Source organism: Pelophylax lessonae (genome assembly GCF_965119305.1).
Source record: "Pelophylax lessonae genome assembly, chromosome: 3".
Lineage (NCBI taxonomy): Eukaryota > Metazoa > Chordata > Amphibia > Anura > Ranidae > Pelophylax > Pelophylax lessonae.
In genome coordinates, this window is record NC_138770.1 from 102,621,913 (window position 1) to 102,639,174 (window position 17,262).

A 17,262-nucleotide genomic window follows, 5' to 3' on the forward strand; every position below is an offset into this window, starting at 1 on the left:
AAGAGTGTAGCCTGGTTATATCCATAAAGGCGGGTCAACCTAATATTAATGCCCATAGTTTTGGAGGGTCCAACAAGCTCATATACTGTAGGTGCGATTGTCAGGTGAGTGTTCCCAGTGAAAAATTCCTTAACTTTCCACCTGCTACCATCAGGGAGTCCTAATTACAACCGGCTTGGTAAATTTTTGTAAAAACAGTTGCATATGTTTGTCAAAGTGCCTATGGAAAGTGTGGTTCCATTCTAATGTTAAAGTGCCTATAGAAAGTATTATCCCACTTATAATGTAAAAGTACCTGTATAAAGTGCAGTTCCCAATCATAATTGAGGTATCTATGTAAAGTATAGTCCCACTCCAATGTCAAAGTGCCTGTATAAAGTGTGGTCCTATTCTAATGTCAAAGTGCCTGTATAAAGTGTGGTCCTATTCTAATGTCAAAGTGCCTGTATAAAGTGTGGTCCTATTCTAATGTCAAAGTGCCTGTATAAAGTGTGGTCCTATTCTAATGTCAAAGTGCCTGTATAAAGTGCAGTTCCCAATCATAATTGAGGTATCTATGTAAAGTATAGTCCCACTCCAATGTCAAAGTGCCTGTATAAAGTGTAGTCCTATTCTAATGTAAAAGTACCTGTATAAAGTGCAGTTCCCAATCATAATTGAGGTATCTATGTAAAGTATAGTCCCACTCCAATGTCAAAGTGCCTGTATAAAGTGTGGTCCTATTCTAATGTCAAAGTGCCTGTATAAAGAGTGGTCATATTCTAATGTCAAAGTGCCTGTATAAAGTGCAGTTCCCAATCATAATTGAGGTATCTATGTAAAGTATAGTCCCACTCCAATGTCAAAGTGCCTGTATAAAGTGTGGTCCTATTCTAATCTCAAAGTGCCTGTATTAAGTGTGGTCCTATTCTAATGTCAAAGTGCCTGTATAAAGTGCAGTTCCCAATCATAATTGAGGTATCTATGTAAAGTATAGTCCCACTCCAATGTCAAAGTGCCTGTATAAAGTGTGGTCCTATTCTAATGTCAAAGTGCCTGTATAAAGTGTGGTCCTATTCTAATGTCAAAGTGCCTGTATAAAGTGTGGTCCTATTCTAATGTCAAAGTGCCTGTATAAAGTGCAGTTCCCAATCATAATTGAGGTATCTATGTAAAGTATAGTCCCACTCCAATGTCAAAGTGCCTGTATAAAGTGTGGTCCTATTCTAATGTCAAAGTGCCTATATACTGCACAGTCCCACTATATTGTTGAGAGCAAAGATAGTAGGAAACACTCAGTTTATAACATTTGTATCATGTGTTCTTTCTGGATTTTTGGTTGATATTCTGTCTGTATGATTTTAAATACACCTTTGATAAAAATTATAGACCCCTCTTATTCATTGTAAGGGTACAAACTTACAAAATCTGCAGGCAATCAAATAACTATTTTCCCCACTGTATATAAAGTGTGGTCGTACTATATTGTTGAAGTGCCTATAGAAAGTGTGTCCCTCTTTAAAGTCTAAGTGTCTATATAAATTGTGGTCCCACTTTAATCTACGGGAGAGCCGTCACAGGTGCAGGAATACCAATAAGTAAATTGAGGTCTGGAGGTCCCACTCAGATACCATATCTAACCATTTTCCTCTCTCTGATGGGCACAGATCCTGCAACAGCAGCTTCAGTACATAAAAGCCACCTTTCAACTGAATCAAGAAAAATTGGAGTACAACTTCCAAGTGCTGAGGAAGAGGGATGAGGAGAACACTATCACTAAATCCCAGCAGAAGAGAAAGATCACAAGGTAACTTCACCAACCTCCACTCCTAGGGGAAGGGAAAAGAGCAATCCAACACATCCAAAGGAACCTCATTAACCCTGTTCAGGTCTGCCCTATAGCAGTTTTACTTCTACAGGGTGCACCTGTGCACTGGATCACATATATACAGCGGGGAAAAATAAGTATTGAACACGTCACCATTTTTCTAGGTAAATATATTTCTGAAGGTGCTATTGACATGACATTTTCTCCACATGTCGGTAACAACCCATGCAATCCATACATTCAAATAAACCAAAAAAAAAAATAAGTTCAGCGAGTAAGTTATGAATAATATAATGGAATGACACAGGAAAAAAGTATTGAACACGTTAACTGAAATGTATTTAATACTCTGCACAAAATCCTTTTCTGGTAATGACAGCTTTAACCACTTACCGCAAAGTGACGTATGGGTACGTCGGCAGACTTTGCGGTGTTATACCAGGTTGATGCCTCTAGCTAGAGGCATCACCCCGATACCATTGTTTAGAGCCGGCGGTCGGCTTTCCGGCGGTAATGACCGATGCGGCTCGGGAGCCGCTCGGTCATTACCCCGGCGAGCGGGAGGGGACGCCCCCCCTCCCGCGGCTTTGTCCGGGTCTCCCGTCCCACCGGGAGACCCGAGCACCCAGCCGGCACGTCTGCCGGCTGGATGGAGTCCCGATAAAAGCCAGAAACGGCTTCGATCGGATCTCCGATGACATAACCCGGAGGCGGCGTCCATGACGTCACGTCCGGGTTACTCTGCTGCTAAAGGCGGCAAATTCAAAAAACTAGTGTATTCAAAAATGCCGTTTGCGGCGTTTTGAATACATGGAAGTGTAGTGGACGGGGTCTAGGGTCTTTTAGACCCTCGATCCCTCCATAAAGAGTACCTGTCACTGCCTATTACTGTCACAAGGGATGTTTACATTGCTTGTGACAGCAATAAAAGTGATCAGATTTTTATTTATTTTTTTTAAAAACCTGTGATAAATTAAAAAATAAAATAAATAGGAAAAAAAATTTTTAGCCGCCCCCGTCACCTCGCGCACAAAAGAAAACGCATATGGAAGTCGAGCCACAAATGAAATTACTGTTCAAACCACACATGTGAGGTATCGCCGCGATCGCCAGAGTGTGAGCAATAATTAAAAAACAAAGAGCTACACTCTAACTCTAAACTGGTAACCGTTAAAAATTTTTAAAGCGTCGCCTATTGAGATTTTTATTGACCGTAGTTTGTCGCCATTCCACGGGTGTGCGCAATTTTAAACCGTAACATGTTGGGTATCTATTTACTCGGTGTAACATCATTTTTCACAATATACAAAAAAAATGGGCTAACTTTACTGTTTAGTTTTTTAAATGCAGTGAAATGTGATTTTTTTATAATGTTTCCAAAAAAATGGCGTTTTAAAGACCGCTGCCCAAATACCGCGTGACAAAAAATATTGCAATGGCCGCCATTTTATTCTCCAGAGTCTTTGCTAAAAAAATATATATAATGTTTGGGGGTTCTAAGTAGTTTTCTAGAAAAAAATACTGATTTTAACTTGTAAACAAAAAGTGTCAGAAATAGGCCTGGGGCTTAAGTGGTTAAGACACCTCCTGAATGGAGAAACCAGTTGCATGCATTGATCAGGTGTGATTTTAGCCCATTCTTCAAAACAAGCAGTCTTCAAATCTTGAACGTTCCGTTGGCCTCTTCTAACAACTCTGATATTTATTTATTTTCATAGATTTTCTGTTGGATTCAAGTCAGGTGATTGACTGAGCCATTCTAGCAGCTTTATTTTCTTACTTTGAAACCAATTGAGAGTTTCCTTGGCTTCGTGTTTGGGATCATTGTCTTGCTGAAATGTCCATCCTCATTTCATCTTCATTATCCTAGTAGATGGTAGCAGATTTTTTATCAAGGCAGGATTGCTTTCTAATTACTAATAGATTTTAGCTAGTGTCTTTTTTTTCCTTGCCATTTTGCACCTCCCTTTCTTCATGTGTCCAATACTTTTTGCCTGTGTCCTTCCATTTTATTACACACTACTAAATCCCTGAACTTATTTGTTTTGGTTTCTGTGTATGTATGAATTGCATGGGTTGTTACCGACATGTGGTAAATATTTCATGTCAATAGCACCTTTAGAAATATATTTACCTAGAAAAATGGTGATGTGTTTAATACTTATTTTATCTGCTGTATACATGATCTGGCTTTTCTGGGTAGGGAGCGCGCATGTGCGCCGCCGGCAGGTCGCTCTAGCTGTGGTCACACACGGGGAGCCTAGGGGCAGGTACCACGGACTCAATGTCCTGTCAATGATCGGGAAGAGAGGCAGAACAATGGTCTGCCTATGTAAGCAAAGCAGATCACCGTCCTGTCAGTAGGGAAGGCATCGATCTTGTGTTCCTGCAAAGCAGGAACATGGATCAATGCCTTCCCTTAGTAAAAGCACCTCCCCGACAGTACACAAACACAGGCTAGGCACACATTTTGACAACCCTCTGATATTAACCCCTTCCCAGCCAGTGTAATTAGTACAGTTACAGTGCATATTTTTTAGCACTGATCACAGTACTAATGTCACTGGTCCCCAAAAAGGGTCAAAAGTGTCAGTTAGTGTCCAAATTGCCTGCTGCAATTTCACAGGTCCGCTATAAGTCGCTGATCGCTGCCATAAATAAAAATATCCCATAGTTTGTAGACGCTATAATTTTTGCGCAAACCAATCAATATACGCTTATTGGGATTTTTTTTTTTACCAAAAATGTGTAGCAGAGAACAAATCGGCCTAAATTTATGAAGAAATTTGATTTTTTTATATTTTTTAATTGAACCTTTTTTATGGCAGAAAGTAAAACATTTTCTTTTTGTTTGTTTTTTTCAAAATTGTCAGTCTTTGGTGGTGTCTACCACCAAAAGAAAGTTCTATTTATGAGAAAAAAAGGGGCATCAATTTTGATTGGGTACAACGTTGCACGATCGTGCAATTGTCAGTTAAAGTAGCGCATTGCCGTACCGGAAAAAATGGCCTGGTCGTAAAAGGGGGTAAATCTAGTAAATCAAGTGTTTAAAGAAACATGGAGGCTGCCAAAGTTTAAATTCTTCTGAAAATGTTTACTGTCTGCTTTCATACTGGCAATCAACTGACTTGGAGTATGCAGAGAAGGACTTGATTTGCATATTTATTTCAAATCAGTTACAAAGAGAGAATTGAAGCCAGGCAATTAGCTTTTTTAGAAGAAGGTGATAGTATTTCTGTTGTGTTCTTTTTTCTTTTTGTGTATGTTTTTTATTTGAGAAGGTTTCCCTTTATGCCCTGTCATGAGAACACAACAGGGGATTAGAAGACCTAGATTTATTCTCCCTGGAGAAGAGATGCCTAAGAGGGGACATGATAGCGATTTACAAATACCTCAACGCTGATCTGAGCATAGAAAAAAAACGATTCAATCGCAAGGAATGCGTGAGGACACAAGGTCATACAATGCGATTAGAGGAGAAGAGATTTAACCTCAGGCTACGCAGGGGGTTCTTTACTGTAAGGGCCTCAAGACTGTGGAATTCCCTGCCACAAATGGTAGTAACTGCGGAGAGTATGGCTACTTTTAAAAGACTCTTGGACGTACATCTCAAGGATCTAAACATTCAGGGGTATGAGAAATGAATAGGTCCACACACACCTACACAGGTTGAACTGGTTGGACAATTGTTTTTATTCAACCTCACCTACTATGTAACTATGTATGTAAATGTTTCCAAAGTGAGGGAAATCTCTTCCTAGACAGTTGTCACCAGTACAGGTGTCCCTGTCCCTGCTTGTTCTGGTGACAGCTGTAAACATTTGGACCTGATTCAATTTTGGTGACAAAGGTTTTTGCATTTAAGGAGGGTTAATGTCCCCAGCAAAAATGCTTATCTATTAGCTAAAAAATGTTTTTCTGTACACTCAACTTTACGTCTTCCAAAATTTTGTACTATGAGGACCTACCTAAACTATCCAATTAATGTGTATTCAATCAGGCAGGTCCTTGCACTACATTCTTGTTGGTAGGCCTAATGGAGATTAGACAATTCGATTCTAACATGTGTAATGAGTTTACTTAAAGCGGGGTTCCACTCATTTTTGTGTTTATTAAAAGTCAGCAGCTACAAAAAGTGTAGCTGCTGACTTTTAACCACTTGCCGACTGCCTAACGACGATTTACATCGGCAGTCAGCCCCTCACAGGCAAAGTGACGTAGGTCTACGTCGCTAGCCTGTGAGGCTCTAGGGAGCGAGCGCGCGCCCGCTCGCTCACAGACCCCCTCCCCCCCCCCCCCGCAAGTGACCAGCGAACCCGATGTCCGCCGGTCACTGGCGATCGCCGCTTACACCGGGAGAAAGGCAGGCAGCTAATGTAAACAAAGCCGCCTGTCATTCTCCCCTGTGTAACAGCACAGATCATACAGTGCTGCTATGTAGGACCGTAGATCTCTGCTGTTACACACACAGCCACATCCAATCACAGTTAGAATCACGCCCCTAGGGACACACTTAACCCCTCTCTCTCTCAAATAAAGTTAACCCCTTCCCTGCCAGTGTCATTTTTACAGTAACAGTGGATATGCATAGCACTGATTACTGTAGTAATGTCACTGGTACCCCCAAAAGTGTCAAAAATGTCAGTCAAGGGTCCGATCTGTCCGCCGCAATTTCGCTGTCCCGCAAAAAAAAATTGCAGATCGCCGCCATTACTCGTTAAAAAAAAAAAAAAAACAATAAAAATGACATAAATCTTTCCCTTAGTTAGTAAACGCAATAACTTTTGCGCAAACCAATCAAAATACGCTTTTTGCGATTTTTTTTTTTTTACCAAACATATGTAGCAGAAAACAAATTGACCTAAAATGTTAAAAAAATTTTGATTTTTACATTTTTTGGGGGGAATTTCATATAAAAAAATGTGAAAAATATTGTTATTTTTGCAAAATTGTCGCTCTTTTTCTGTTTATAGCGCATGATCAAAAAATCGCACAGGTGATCAAATACCACCAAAAGAAAGCTCTGTTTGTGGGAAAAAAAGGACGTCAATTTTATTTGGGTACAGTGTCGCACGACCGCGCAATTGTCCGTTAAAATCATGCAGTGTCTAATCGCAAAATAGGCCCTGGTCAGGAAGGGGGTAAAATCTTCCGAGGCTTAAGTGGTTAATAAACACACTCACCTGTCCCAGGATCCAGCGATGCGGCTGCCCGAAACCTCTTTTTTCAAATGCAATCACTGTAAGTACCTGAATTTGACTTGGTATCATACACTTATGCTTGGCAGAAACTGGTCAGTTTGGCGGGAATCGGCCGACTTTTGGTCCATGGGTACAGCTCCCTGTCCAACAGAAACTGGCTTCTGTTGAACGGGCATGCTGGAAAACCAGCATTCGATCAGCAATGGCAGAAATGGCTGTGAGTGCTGACCAACCAGTGTGTGTTCTGGTGAGGGGGGGGGGGGTAGTAGTCCCCCTGTCAGAACACAAAAGCACAGCAGGGGATGTCGATGGGTTAAACGGAAAAAAAAACGTATAGTGTGTACCAGGCTTTACAGTCTACTGTATAGAAGAACTTGGACTGGGAAATGAGGAAGGACCATCACAATAAGCCAATCGGGTGCACTGCAATTAGGTGATATGAAAAGGTGAATCAGCGCTAATCAAAAAAAAACAGCAGCTAGCAAAGAAAGTGTAAAGTATACATACACAAGAATATAACCATAAAGAATAATGCAGCGCTGAAAATATATCAACAGATGAAAAAGGTGTTCTCAAATAAATGGTATGAATAATATGACATTTCTTGTAACAAAAGTTCATATAAATGATGTGTCAATATTCATTGGGTATGATCCAGTGAACCAATAGAATCAAACGATGAGAAGGAAAAAGATAATTTCCAACATCAAAAACGAATGAAGTGCCAACTCACCAGAACCAAATGCTGTCTAGGTTATAGGACAGCAAACGAGTGTTGTGCGACCAGTCACAGGCTTTCCAGGACATCAATACAGTCAGCAACCTGCGGCCTCATGGATGACCTCCAGTGTGATGATAAACTCAGCACATCATGCAAGGGTTAAATTTGCAAAAAAATGGAAGAGACTCATGGTGCAGTTTGAAATAAAATCAATTTAATAAAAAAATCTATATATAGTGTATCACTGGTACAAATTGCAGTGTACATATGATATAAAACAAATAACGGTAAAAATGAACTCACATATAGAGCCACCACTAGAAGGAAAAGTGATGGCTAGGGACCTTAAGTGTTTGAGATAATAAGCTGGTGCACTGCAATGATCACGTACTGACATGGAGCATTCTAATAGCAGGAGAGATCAAAGTGACAAAGAGATGAGCTCATAAGTTTGCTGATTCTCCTTTCACTGTCCAGTCACAGGCTGGTGGAGGAACAAGACGTCTGAGTGAAAATAAAACCGCAGCAGATAAAAATCAGGTCTCCTGGTCTGCCAGACAGAGCTGCGTAAATCTCAGGACTGGATGGACAGAAATATAATTTGTTTTGTGGGTAAAACAGCTTCCGTGTATGTATTTAATCTGTACTTCACTGTTTGTCTGGAGTTCAGTTTTCACCATCAGTTTACTTTTAACAATCCCTGTTTCCAGGGGCGTAACTACAGGGGTTGCGAGGGTTGCAATTGCAACCGGGCCCCATGGTCAGGGGGCCTGTGCGGCTCCCCTGTACACCTGGATAGGAGGGGCGGCGGGGGCAGCATGTAGAGAAATCACTGTCCTCCTTTTTCCTCCTGTAGCTGCATGGAAAATGTAGGAGATTGGTTCCTCTGCATGCTGCCCCCACCACTACCACTCCTCCTATCCAGTTCACTTGTGTTCTGCTGTCTCTGGGCCCCTGTGTGCTCCCCCGCCCCCCCCACTGTGCCCCCTCCCCTCTCCTGCCAGCTGCTGCAGGGGATGTGTCACAATAGAGAAACAGGAAGGGGTCAGTAAATATGTAATTTACCAGCTCCTTCCTTTTCTGAATGGACAGAGTCATAGTCAGTGACATTGTAAAAAAAATAAAATAAAATAATAAAATACAATTAAAATACCAAAAATAAAAACTACTGACTCCAGTGGGTGAACTTCCAGGATCGCAAAGGTCACACTTGCGACCGGGCCCTGGCATTCCACCACTGTGGGGAGGCCCCAAGATGGTAGGAAGGGGGCCCATTGCAGAACTTGTAAAAGAGTCCCGCTTCGGGACCATAATAAAGGGCCCCACAATGAGATTAAACGGCCCCAGGATCAGTGGGAAGAGCACCAGGCTTGAAGAGAAGGGCCCTGGCCAGGGGTCCAAGGGGCCCTTCATGGTTTCTTGCACTGGGGCCCTGAAGGTTCTAGTTACGCCTCTGCCTGTTTCCAATGTGATAAGTTTATATTTTAGGTGTAACAGTTGTGTAACACATATGGAAAAACCTGTACTAAACATCTGTGGGACAAAAACAACCAAGTCAATTATCAGAAACCGATAACAAGCGTATGCACAATCTCACTTACCTTCGCCAGGTTGCACGATGTTTTGAACAATCTGAGAATAAAACTGGACAAACAGATCAAGCAATACAAGGAGGAAAACCAGTCGTTGACTGATGACTTTAAGAGGATTGTGGAGCAATACAAGGAACTGCAGAAGAAGATGAGGTCAGTTATTTTCTATTAATTGAATGCTGGAATACTTTCCATTAAGCCAATGCTGAGAGAGAGGTCTTGGCTGCATTTAGCTAGTTTCGGGTGAGTGTTGAGATATCTTCTAAAATATAACTGACAAACCCAGGGCTGGAACAAGGGGTGGGCAGGAGGGGAACCTGCCCTGGGTGCAGTGAAGCAAAGGGGCAAAAAGTAGACACAGGGCGGTACACCTATTCTACAACATGTATTAACAGTGGGGGAGGGGGACACAATTCTGGATCCTTGTCCTGGGCACTGGATGAGCCTGTCCCAGTACTGGACAAACCCCATAAAGACACCAATATCACTCAGACTGACATCTTATTTCATGTCGCATAAATTCTCAGAGTGTCTTCCATCATCACGCCCCCCCCCCCCCCCCCCCCCCATTAGCATATCCAGCTAATGCAATTGAGCAAATGCTAGATGCCTGTTCAGTGAGTGTTGTATGCTTTATGCCGGTCATAGACAGATCAAAATTCATCCGGTTCAGCAGGACCTAGCCAAAGTTTGATCCAATTTCCGGCACAAGCTAGTTGTACTGATGTAGAATCTCCCCTGTGGGCTGGGGCAAAACGCATCATTAGGTGTAGGAAGTGAAGCAACACTGGCTGAGGATGTCATATACACTCTACATGGATCAGGCTGGGTGAGCGGCATCTTCTAACTGGCACCTCAGGATGTGTGAGATTTGACACCAGCACCCCTATTCCTGAGCACCAGCAGGGAAGAAAACTGCACTCTTGCTGGGAGCGGCACTTCAAGGTCTGACCAGTCTTAGTTTAACACACTTTTTGCTTCTTGCCTGCATTTTCAATGTCCAGAAATGTAGATATGTGTAACCATAGAGAGAAAATAATCTCTATCCTTTCCACCAGGGTAGGTATAGGCCCTTCCTCCTTGCCATAGCATGTGCAGCAAAACTTTGGGCCTAATATAAAGTCCATATTTTGTAAAATTCACAACTTGCTTTTGTTTTCACTATATGGTCAAAAGTATTAAAGGGACCCCTTGAAAAAAAATTTCCAGTAAAGGGTACTGTTTCCCTATTAAGGATAGAGCATACAAAGACTTTGTAGACAATTGTGCCCTCTCAGACCATTGGTAATCATGACTGGGCAGCTCCGTAAAGACATGGTTTGATGAGTTTGGTGTGGAGGACTTGAGTGACTCAAGCCCTGACCTCTTCCCTTACTGAAGACAGATGAGCGTGGTGTGGAAGAACGTGAGTGGTCTGCACAGGGTCCTGATCTCAACCCTACTTAACTCCTTTGGGAACTCCTTTAGGATTAGGGAATTGGAATTTCGATTGTGCAAGCCAATTCTGCTCATCCAACATCAGTACCTGACCACACAAAGGCTCTTTTGAGCAAAAGGCACACTCCAAAATCTTGTGGAAAGCCTTCCCAGAATAGTGAAGGCTGTTATATCCACAAATAAGGGAAATTCTATATTGATACCTATGGTTTTGGAATGGATGAATGAATCCAGCAAGCCCATATACTGTAGAATAGTCATCTGAAGAGGACTTTTTCTTTTGCATGGACCCTCCTTTTTATAAAAAACAGTTTCCTGCCCAGAATCACTTAAAGTAAACTTGTGATGAAAAGGAAATGATTTGTTTGAGGGTGCAGGAACCCAGCAATAATTGGAGACACCTTAGCTCACTTCTCTGAAACGTCAAACCCTTATACACAGTGCATGTAGTTTTTATTACTTGAGAATGCGGTGTTCTGCCAAAAACTCCAAGTTGCCGAGATCTCCGACTAAGTTATTTCCGGTGACTGTACATTTTGGCCACTTGGTGTTTTCACACCACACCGGCAGCCTTTACAGTCCTGTAGATGCTATAATTTGTGCAGATTGTTAGTCTGCCTGCTAGTTGTCTCCGCCTTGGAGGCGGCCATGTTTTTGGTCACTAGCGGGCGGACTAACAATCTGAACTAGTTATAACATCTACCGGAGTGTAAAGGCTGCCGGTGTTCTGTGAAAACACCAAATGGTTGAAATCTCCAATTAGTCCTGGTGTACACTCACCGGAAATATCGTCATTGGAGATCTCGGCAAGTTGGAGTTTTCGGCAGAATATCGGCTCTTTTTTCTGGCCATTATACATACCAACAGAGCTTTATTGACCTCCTTGAAGCAGACCTATACCTATGAATTTCTGGAATGAGTAAATAAAGATTGACAACAGAACTGAACTGAAAAGTACTTACCTGGTGAAAACACTGATCCAAGATCCCGTTAGTACTGGTCACATGTATGCAAAACGTTTCACCCCTAGTTGCCCCCAGGAAAATGTACCTGTCTCCTCTCACAACCCAGTGCTGTCCCGGCTGCAGCTCTTCTTCCCACTCTTCCTACTCTCATAGGAGACTCTGAGAGCAGTGGGAGCCATTTTCTCCTGCTGCTGTCAGTCAAATCTTGTAAGGAGGGAGCAGGGGCGAAGCTGAGCTGCACTGTGTGCGTCTATTGACACACACAGCCCAGCTTGGGAGTGCGCCCGCATGGGTAACCCTTCAGCACTTGGCTTGCTGACGGGGCACCCAGAGAAGAGCGAACAGTGCCAATGGGGGATTCCAGAAAAGGAGGTAAGAGACCACTCTGTGCAATACTATTCCACAGAGGAAATAGGTATACCCTTTTTTTTTTTTTTTTTAAGTAAAAAAAAAAAAAATAGGCTTAAAAATCACTTAAACACTGTTACTATATCTAAGGTTGCAGATAGTGGGCAGTGTACTGAACATGTATCTTTCTTGGTAGACATTTTGCCTCTGTGGATGCTAAGAAGTTCCATGACATCTGGGTAATGAATGAGGAGGAGATCAAACAGCTGGTGCACCGCGCACTAGAGGCCGATCGAATCATCCAAGAGCAGCAGCTTGGCCTGCCATGGATTGCTCCAGATCTCCAGTTTATGGACAATGTCGGGCCTCTGGTACCTCAACCCAAGCAGCAAAAGACTGCCAGCAAGCTGGCACAGGAAGTCATGGCTACTGCAGGTGAGAGTTGTGTCTTTTATTAGATTACCCGACCACACTGATATTGTGGGAAACACAAATATGGAGCTACATGAAGTTTTCCTGAAAGGTCAGGTTTCTTAATCAAACAATTGTACTGTGATATTTAAAGTAAATGTGTAATAAAAAGTACTTATTGATTTTACTTTAATTATTGATATCAGAGATTCTGAAATAACTGTAGAAAATCCCCCTCACTCCTGGAGGACTCACAAACCCTGATACCCAGTGTATGTATTTGGAGTTATATTATGGGGGTTATACTATGTGGCCATTATACATACAAACGGTACTTAGTTGTGTTCCTTAAAGGCGAACTCCACTTTTACGACAATGTTACACCCATATTTAGGTTGTAGCTTAATACGGTGCCAAGCAGATCTGTGAATGAATAAACTACTAGTCCTGTCTTCAACCACAGGTGAAGAACTTGTAGTTTTCAATAGATAACTGTATCGGTATTACCATAAAGCTGAAGGAAGCGTGCAGGAGTCTGGCTTTGCACCCGCCATCCACTGATCACAGTTGCAATGCTTTGCAGGCACATTTGCAAAACAAACTAATAAATGCACATTTTTATTTCTGCTCATATACACTATATTGTCAAAAGTATAGGGACGCCTGCCTTTACACGCACATGAACTTTAACGGCATCCCAGTCTTAGTCCGTAGGGTTCATTATTGAGTTCGCCCACTCTTTGCAGCTATAACAGCTTCAACTCTTCTGGGAAGGCTGTCCACAAGGTTTAGACGTGTGTCTATGGGAATTTTTGACCATTCTTCCAGAAGTGCATTTGTGAGTGTTATACCTGAAGGGTTTCACATGTACTGTTTCTTTAAGGCTAGACTCACTATTTAGTCCCATGACAAACTTATCCCTCAGTGCAGTCGGTAAGTACTCCCCAAAAGAACAGGTTGAGGCTAGTCTGCGAAGGGCGAGCTCATAAGCCTTAATATCTCTACCCGGCTGCTGCTGCTGCCGCTGATAGAACCGGAATCTTTCTGCAATCTCTAGAGGTTTAGGCTGGAAGTGATTCCCTAACAGTGTCAGGAGCTCTGCCAAAGTCTTAGTTGCTGGTTTTTCAGGGAAAAGGAGATCCTTAAGAGTGTCATATGTCCTAGCACCAACCACTGTCAGAAATACTGCTACTTGCCTGCCGCCTGGGATGGCATTTGCACAGAAATACTTTTCCAGTCTCTCAATCCAGGAACTCCAAGTTGTCTGTTCACCATCAAATTCACTTAATGTCCAATATAACAGGGAGGTCAGGCACTGATGTGGACAAGAAGGCCTGGCTCGCAGTCTCCGTTCTAAATCATCCCCAAGGTGTTTTATCGAGTTGCAGTCAGGATTCTGTGCAGGCCAGTCAAGTTCCTCCACCCCAAACTCGCTCATTCATGTCTTTATGGAACTTGCTTTGTGCACTTGTGCGCAGTCATGTTGGAACAGGAAGGGGCCAACCCCAAACTGTTCCCACTAAGTTGGGAGCATAAAATAGTCCAAAATGCCTTGGTATGCTGACACCTTAAGAGTTCCTTTCACTGGAACTAAGGGGCCAAGCCCAACCCCTGAAAAACAACCCCATACCACAATCCCGCCTCCACCGAATGATTTGGACCATTGCACAAATCAAGGGTTATAAAGATATGGATGAGCGAGTTTAGGGTGGAGGAACTTGACTGGCCTGCACAGAGTCCTAAACTCAACCCCATAAAACACCTTTGGGGTGAATTAGAGTGGAGACTGCGAGAGAGGACTTCTAGCCCAACATCCGTGCCTGACCTCACAAATGCACTTCTGGAAGAATGGTCAAACATTCCCATAGACACACTCCTAAACCTTGTGGACAGTCTTCCCAGAAGAGTTGAAGCTGTTATAGCTGCAGGGGTGGGCCAACTCAATATTGAATCCTAGGGACTAAGACTGGGATGCCATTAAAGTTCATGTGCAAGTAAAGGCACATGTCCCAATACTTTTGACAATATAGTGTATGTGCATTTACTACTTTTTTGCAAAAGATGGATTTAGCAAAATATATGCTAATATGTTAAGGAGGAACTTCGCCCTCTAAATGAAATATACTATATTCTCCCTCTTACCTTTGCTGCTTCTCTTTTTGTGCTGTAATCTCATATTTATAAGCACAGTGGATCCAGCGTTGTCCTCTTCTCTCACCCAGATGTCCTGCTACAAGTCCTGTCCTATGCCCATCATCTTTCTTTTTATGTCATGCAGAGTCCCCTATCTTCCTGCTTTCCCCAGTGACGCAGCACCGGATCTTGAGAATGGAGTATATGCCTTCTGGAACATCTCATATCCCAGGAAAACATTCCTTTCCTCCATTCATAAAACAGTATGTAAACAGACACTGTGCTACATCTCTGTCTTTGCATGCATGAGATCTGGCACTGCCTCTGTTTACTTAATAAGAGAGTGAAACATCATTCTTACCTAAGGCCCCTTTCACACGGAGGGACCGGTCAGGTTCGCCTGTTAGTTTTTTAGGTGGACTCCATTGGACCATCCATTGCCCACTATGGAGCAACAGATGTCAACGGACATATGTCTGCTGACACCTGCCAACATCCAATCCGATTCTGTCCACTAAAAAAAGATAGATGGGGATCCGTTCCCTATCTGTGTGGCGGATTGGATTGGATGACAGTCGGATGGAAATGGACAGGCAGTCTGTTTCCATCCGACAGCCCATAGAGGACAGTGGGCTGTGTCCATGTCTGCTCTGGATCAGAAGAGTGGACACAGACCTGTCATCTGTCTGCTCAGTGGGGATCAGCGGAGAGATTCACTGCTGAGCTGGTGAATCGGCTGGTGAACTTCGCCAGTGTGAAAGGGGCCTTAGTGAGAATAAAGGCAGGGGGAGAAGCAAACCAAAAAAAAATTTAAAATTTAAAAGTAAGGAAAATTACAGAAAGGGCTACTAATTTAAGGTGCAGGGTGAGACCATATAGATTGGTGAAAACTTTCACTAAAGACAATTTGCTTTATGTACCACTATCCAAGAGTATTGAGAATTAAGGAATAAAAAACATACCTGGGGAAACATCTCTGGGCTTGCTTTAAAATAAAAAGAATCAAATCAGCGCTAAAGCAAAAAACAACATATATAAAATGAGCATAAAAATGCATACATGCGCTCAAATCTAAAAATGTACAAAAAATATCGATGTGCAAAATATGCTTATATAAACACAAATGAATAATATAGACCCACAGAGGGGTAGTGCAATGAAATTAAAAGAAATATTTAGAATGTGTAAACAATGAAAAGTCCATAACTTCATGGGACCAGTGAAGCAAAAATATTAAAAGTCCATAAGTATAAAGTTATAAAATTGCAGCAATAACAGTGACTTCCGTGCAGAATCCCAAAAGTGAATCAGCACCAATCCAAACCAGTGAGTGCAGTGGCCGTTCACCTCAATATAAGATGTTAATCGCGTTCAAAAGACACTCCTATGGTAAAGATTCTTCCACAGTAGCGAAGGGTCCGCTCATGAAAAATAAATTAGTACCTCCATGGTGTAGTATATATAACGGCAATATTTATTAATAAAGTCATAAACTTACAAATCAATACTCAATAACAAGTGTAGTGGACGGGGCTGCAGAGTCCCCGAATCGTGCAGCATAGATGAATGTAGACTTCTGGTCTCAGGTCGAAAACCGGAAGTGACGTCGCCCGTCTCCTTCCGACGCGTTGCGTCACAAAATACGTGACTTTCTCAACCCTTGAGAATCTTTTTCTTCACTGGTCCCATAAAGTTGTGGACTTTTCATTGTTTACACATTATAAATATTTCTTTTCACTTTCATTGCACTACCCCTCTGTGGGTTTATACTATTTATTTGTGTTTATATAAGGATGTTTTACACATCAATATTTTTTGGACATTTCTAGATTTGAGCACATGTATGCATTTTTATGCTCATTTTATATATGTTGTTTTTTGCTTTAGCGCTGATTTGATTTCTTTTATCAGTTTTATTGTGTGTGGGGACACTACAGAAATTGGCTGCTATTGCTATTGACATTAATTATTCAGGCATACTTTCCTCATTTTATTATTGGTAGCACATTGGTTCATTGACTTTAATGTTACCATTAACACTTATATCCAATTTTAGAGTAGAACATAAGAAAAACTTTTTTTTTAGCTTTGGGTGGTATGAAGAGGAATTACAATACCTGTCAGGTTTTTATTGTTGTTTGTGCTGCTTATTATCTAGGCTTGCTCTTACTAATTGACCTGGTGATTATTATCGCCGAAAGTGAAAGAAAATCCCAAATTTTGAGTTGTCACCACCAGAACAGGAATAGAAGAGAAACATCTCAATGAGGACAGTACCTCTGGTGACAATCAGGGATTTCCCTCACTTTGGAGGGATTTCCTCTCACTTCCTGCTGTGGCTATGGGACAGGAAGTGAAGGGAAATCTTCCCAATAGGACACATATGGCAAAAAATAGAAAAATGGACAGGGGTTCTAACCTTCCCTTATTTTTATCTAAAATGAAAAGTTTAGCAGCACCAGTCGCTTTTCTTATTTTGTGCTACAGCTGGGCAGTTTATTTCCAATCCTGGATTTCTGATTTATGTATAGGTCTTTTTTTTGTTTCCAATAACTTTTATTAAGTATTGTACAGAAGCCAACTTGAAAAGGTGTGTAGGCCTATTTAATGTATAAATGAGACAGAAAGTACAGAAATCTTGGCGAAA

General features: G+C 41.9%; 1 protein-coding gene across 1 annotated transcript in view; it reads left to right on the forward strand.

The window, feature by feature from the left end:
- The window catches only part of DRC1 (dynein regulatory complex subunit 1), a 73,242-nt gene that overhangs the window by 31,816 nt on the left and 24,164 nt on the right, over positions 1–17,262 (forward strand). Inside the window, exons 9-11 of the mRNA XM_082249331.1 lie at positions 1,647–1,786; positions 9,340–9,474; positions 12,268–12,506. Coding sequence (XP_082105457.1) covers positions 1,647–1,786; positions 9,340–9,474; positions 12,268–12,506 — 514 coding nt within the window. The remainder of the gene's footprint in view (positions 1–1,646; positions 1,787–9,339; positions 9,475–12,267; positions 12,507–17,262) is intronic.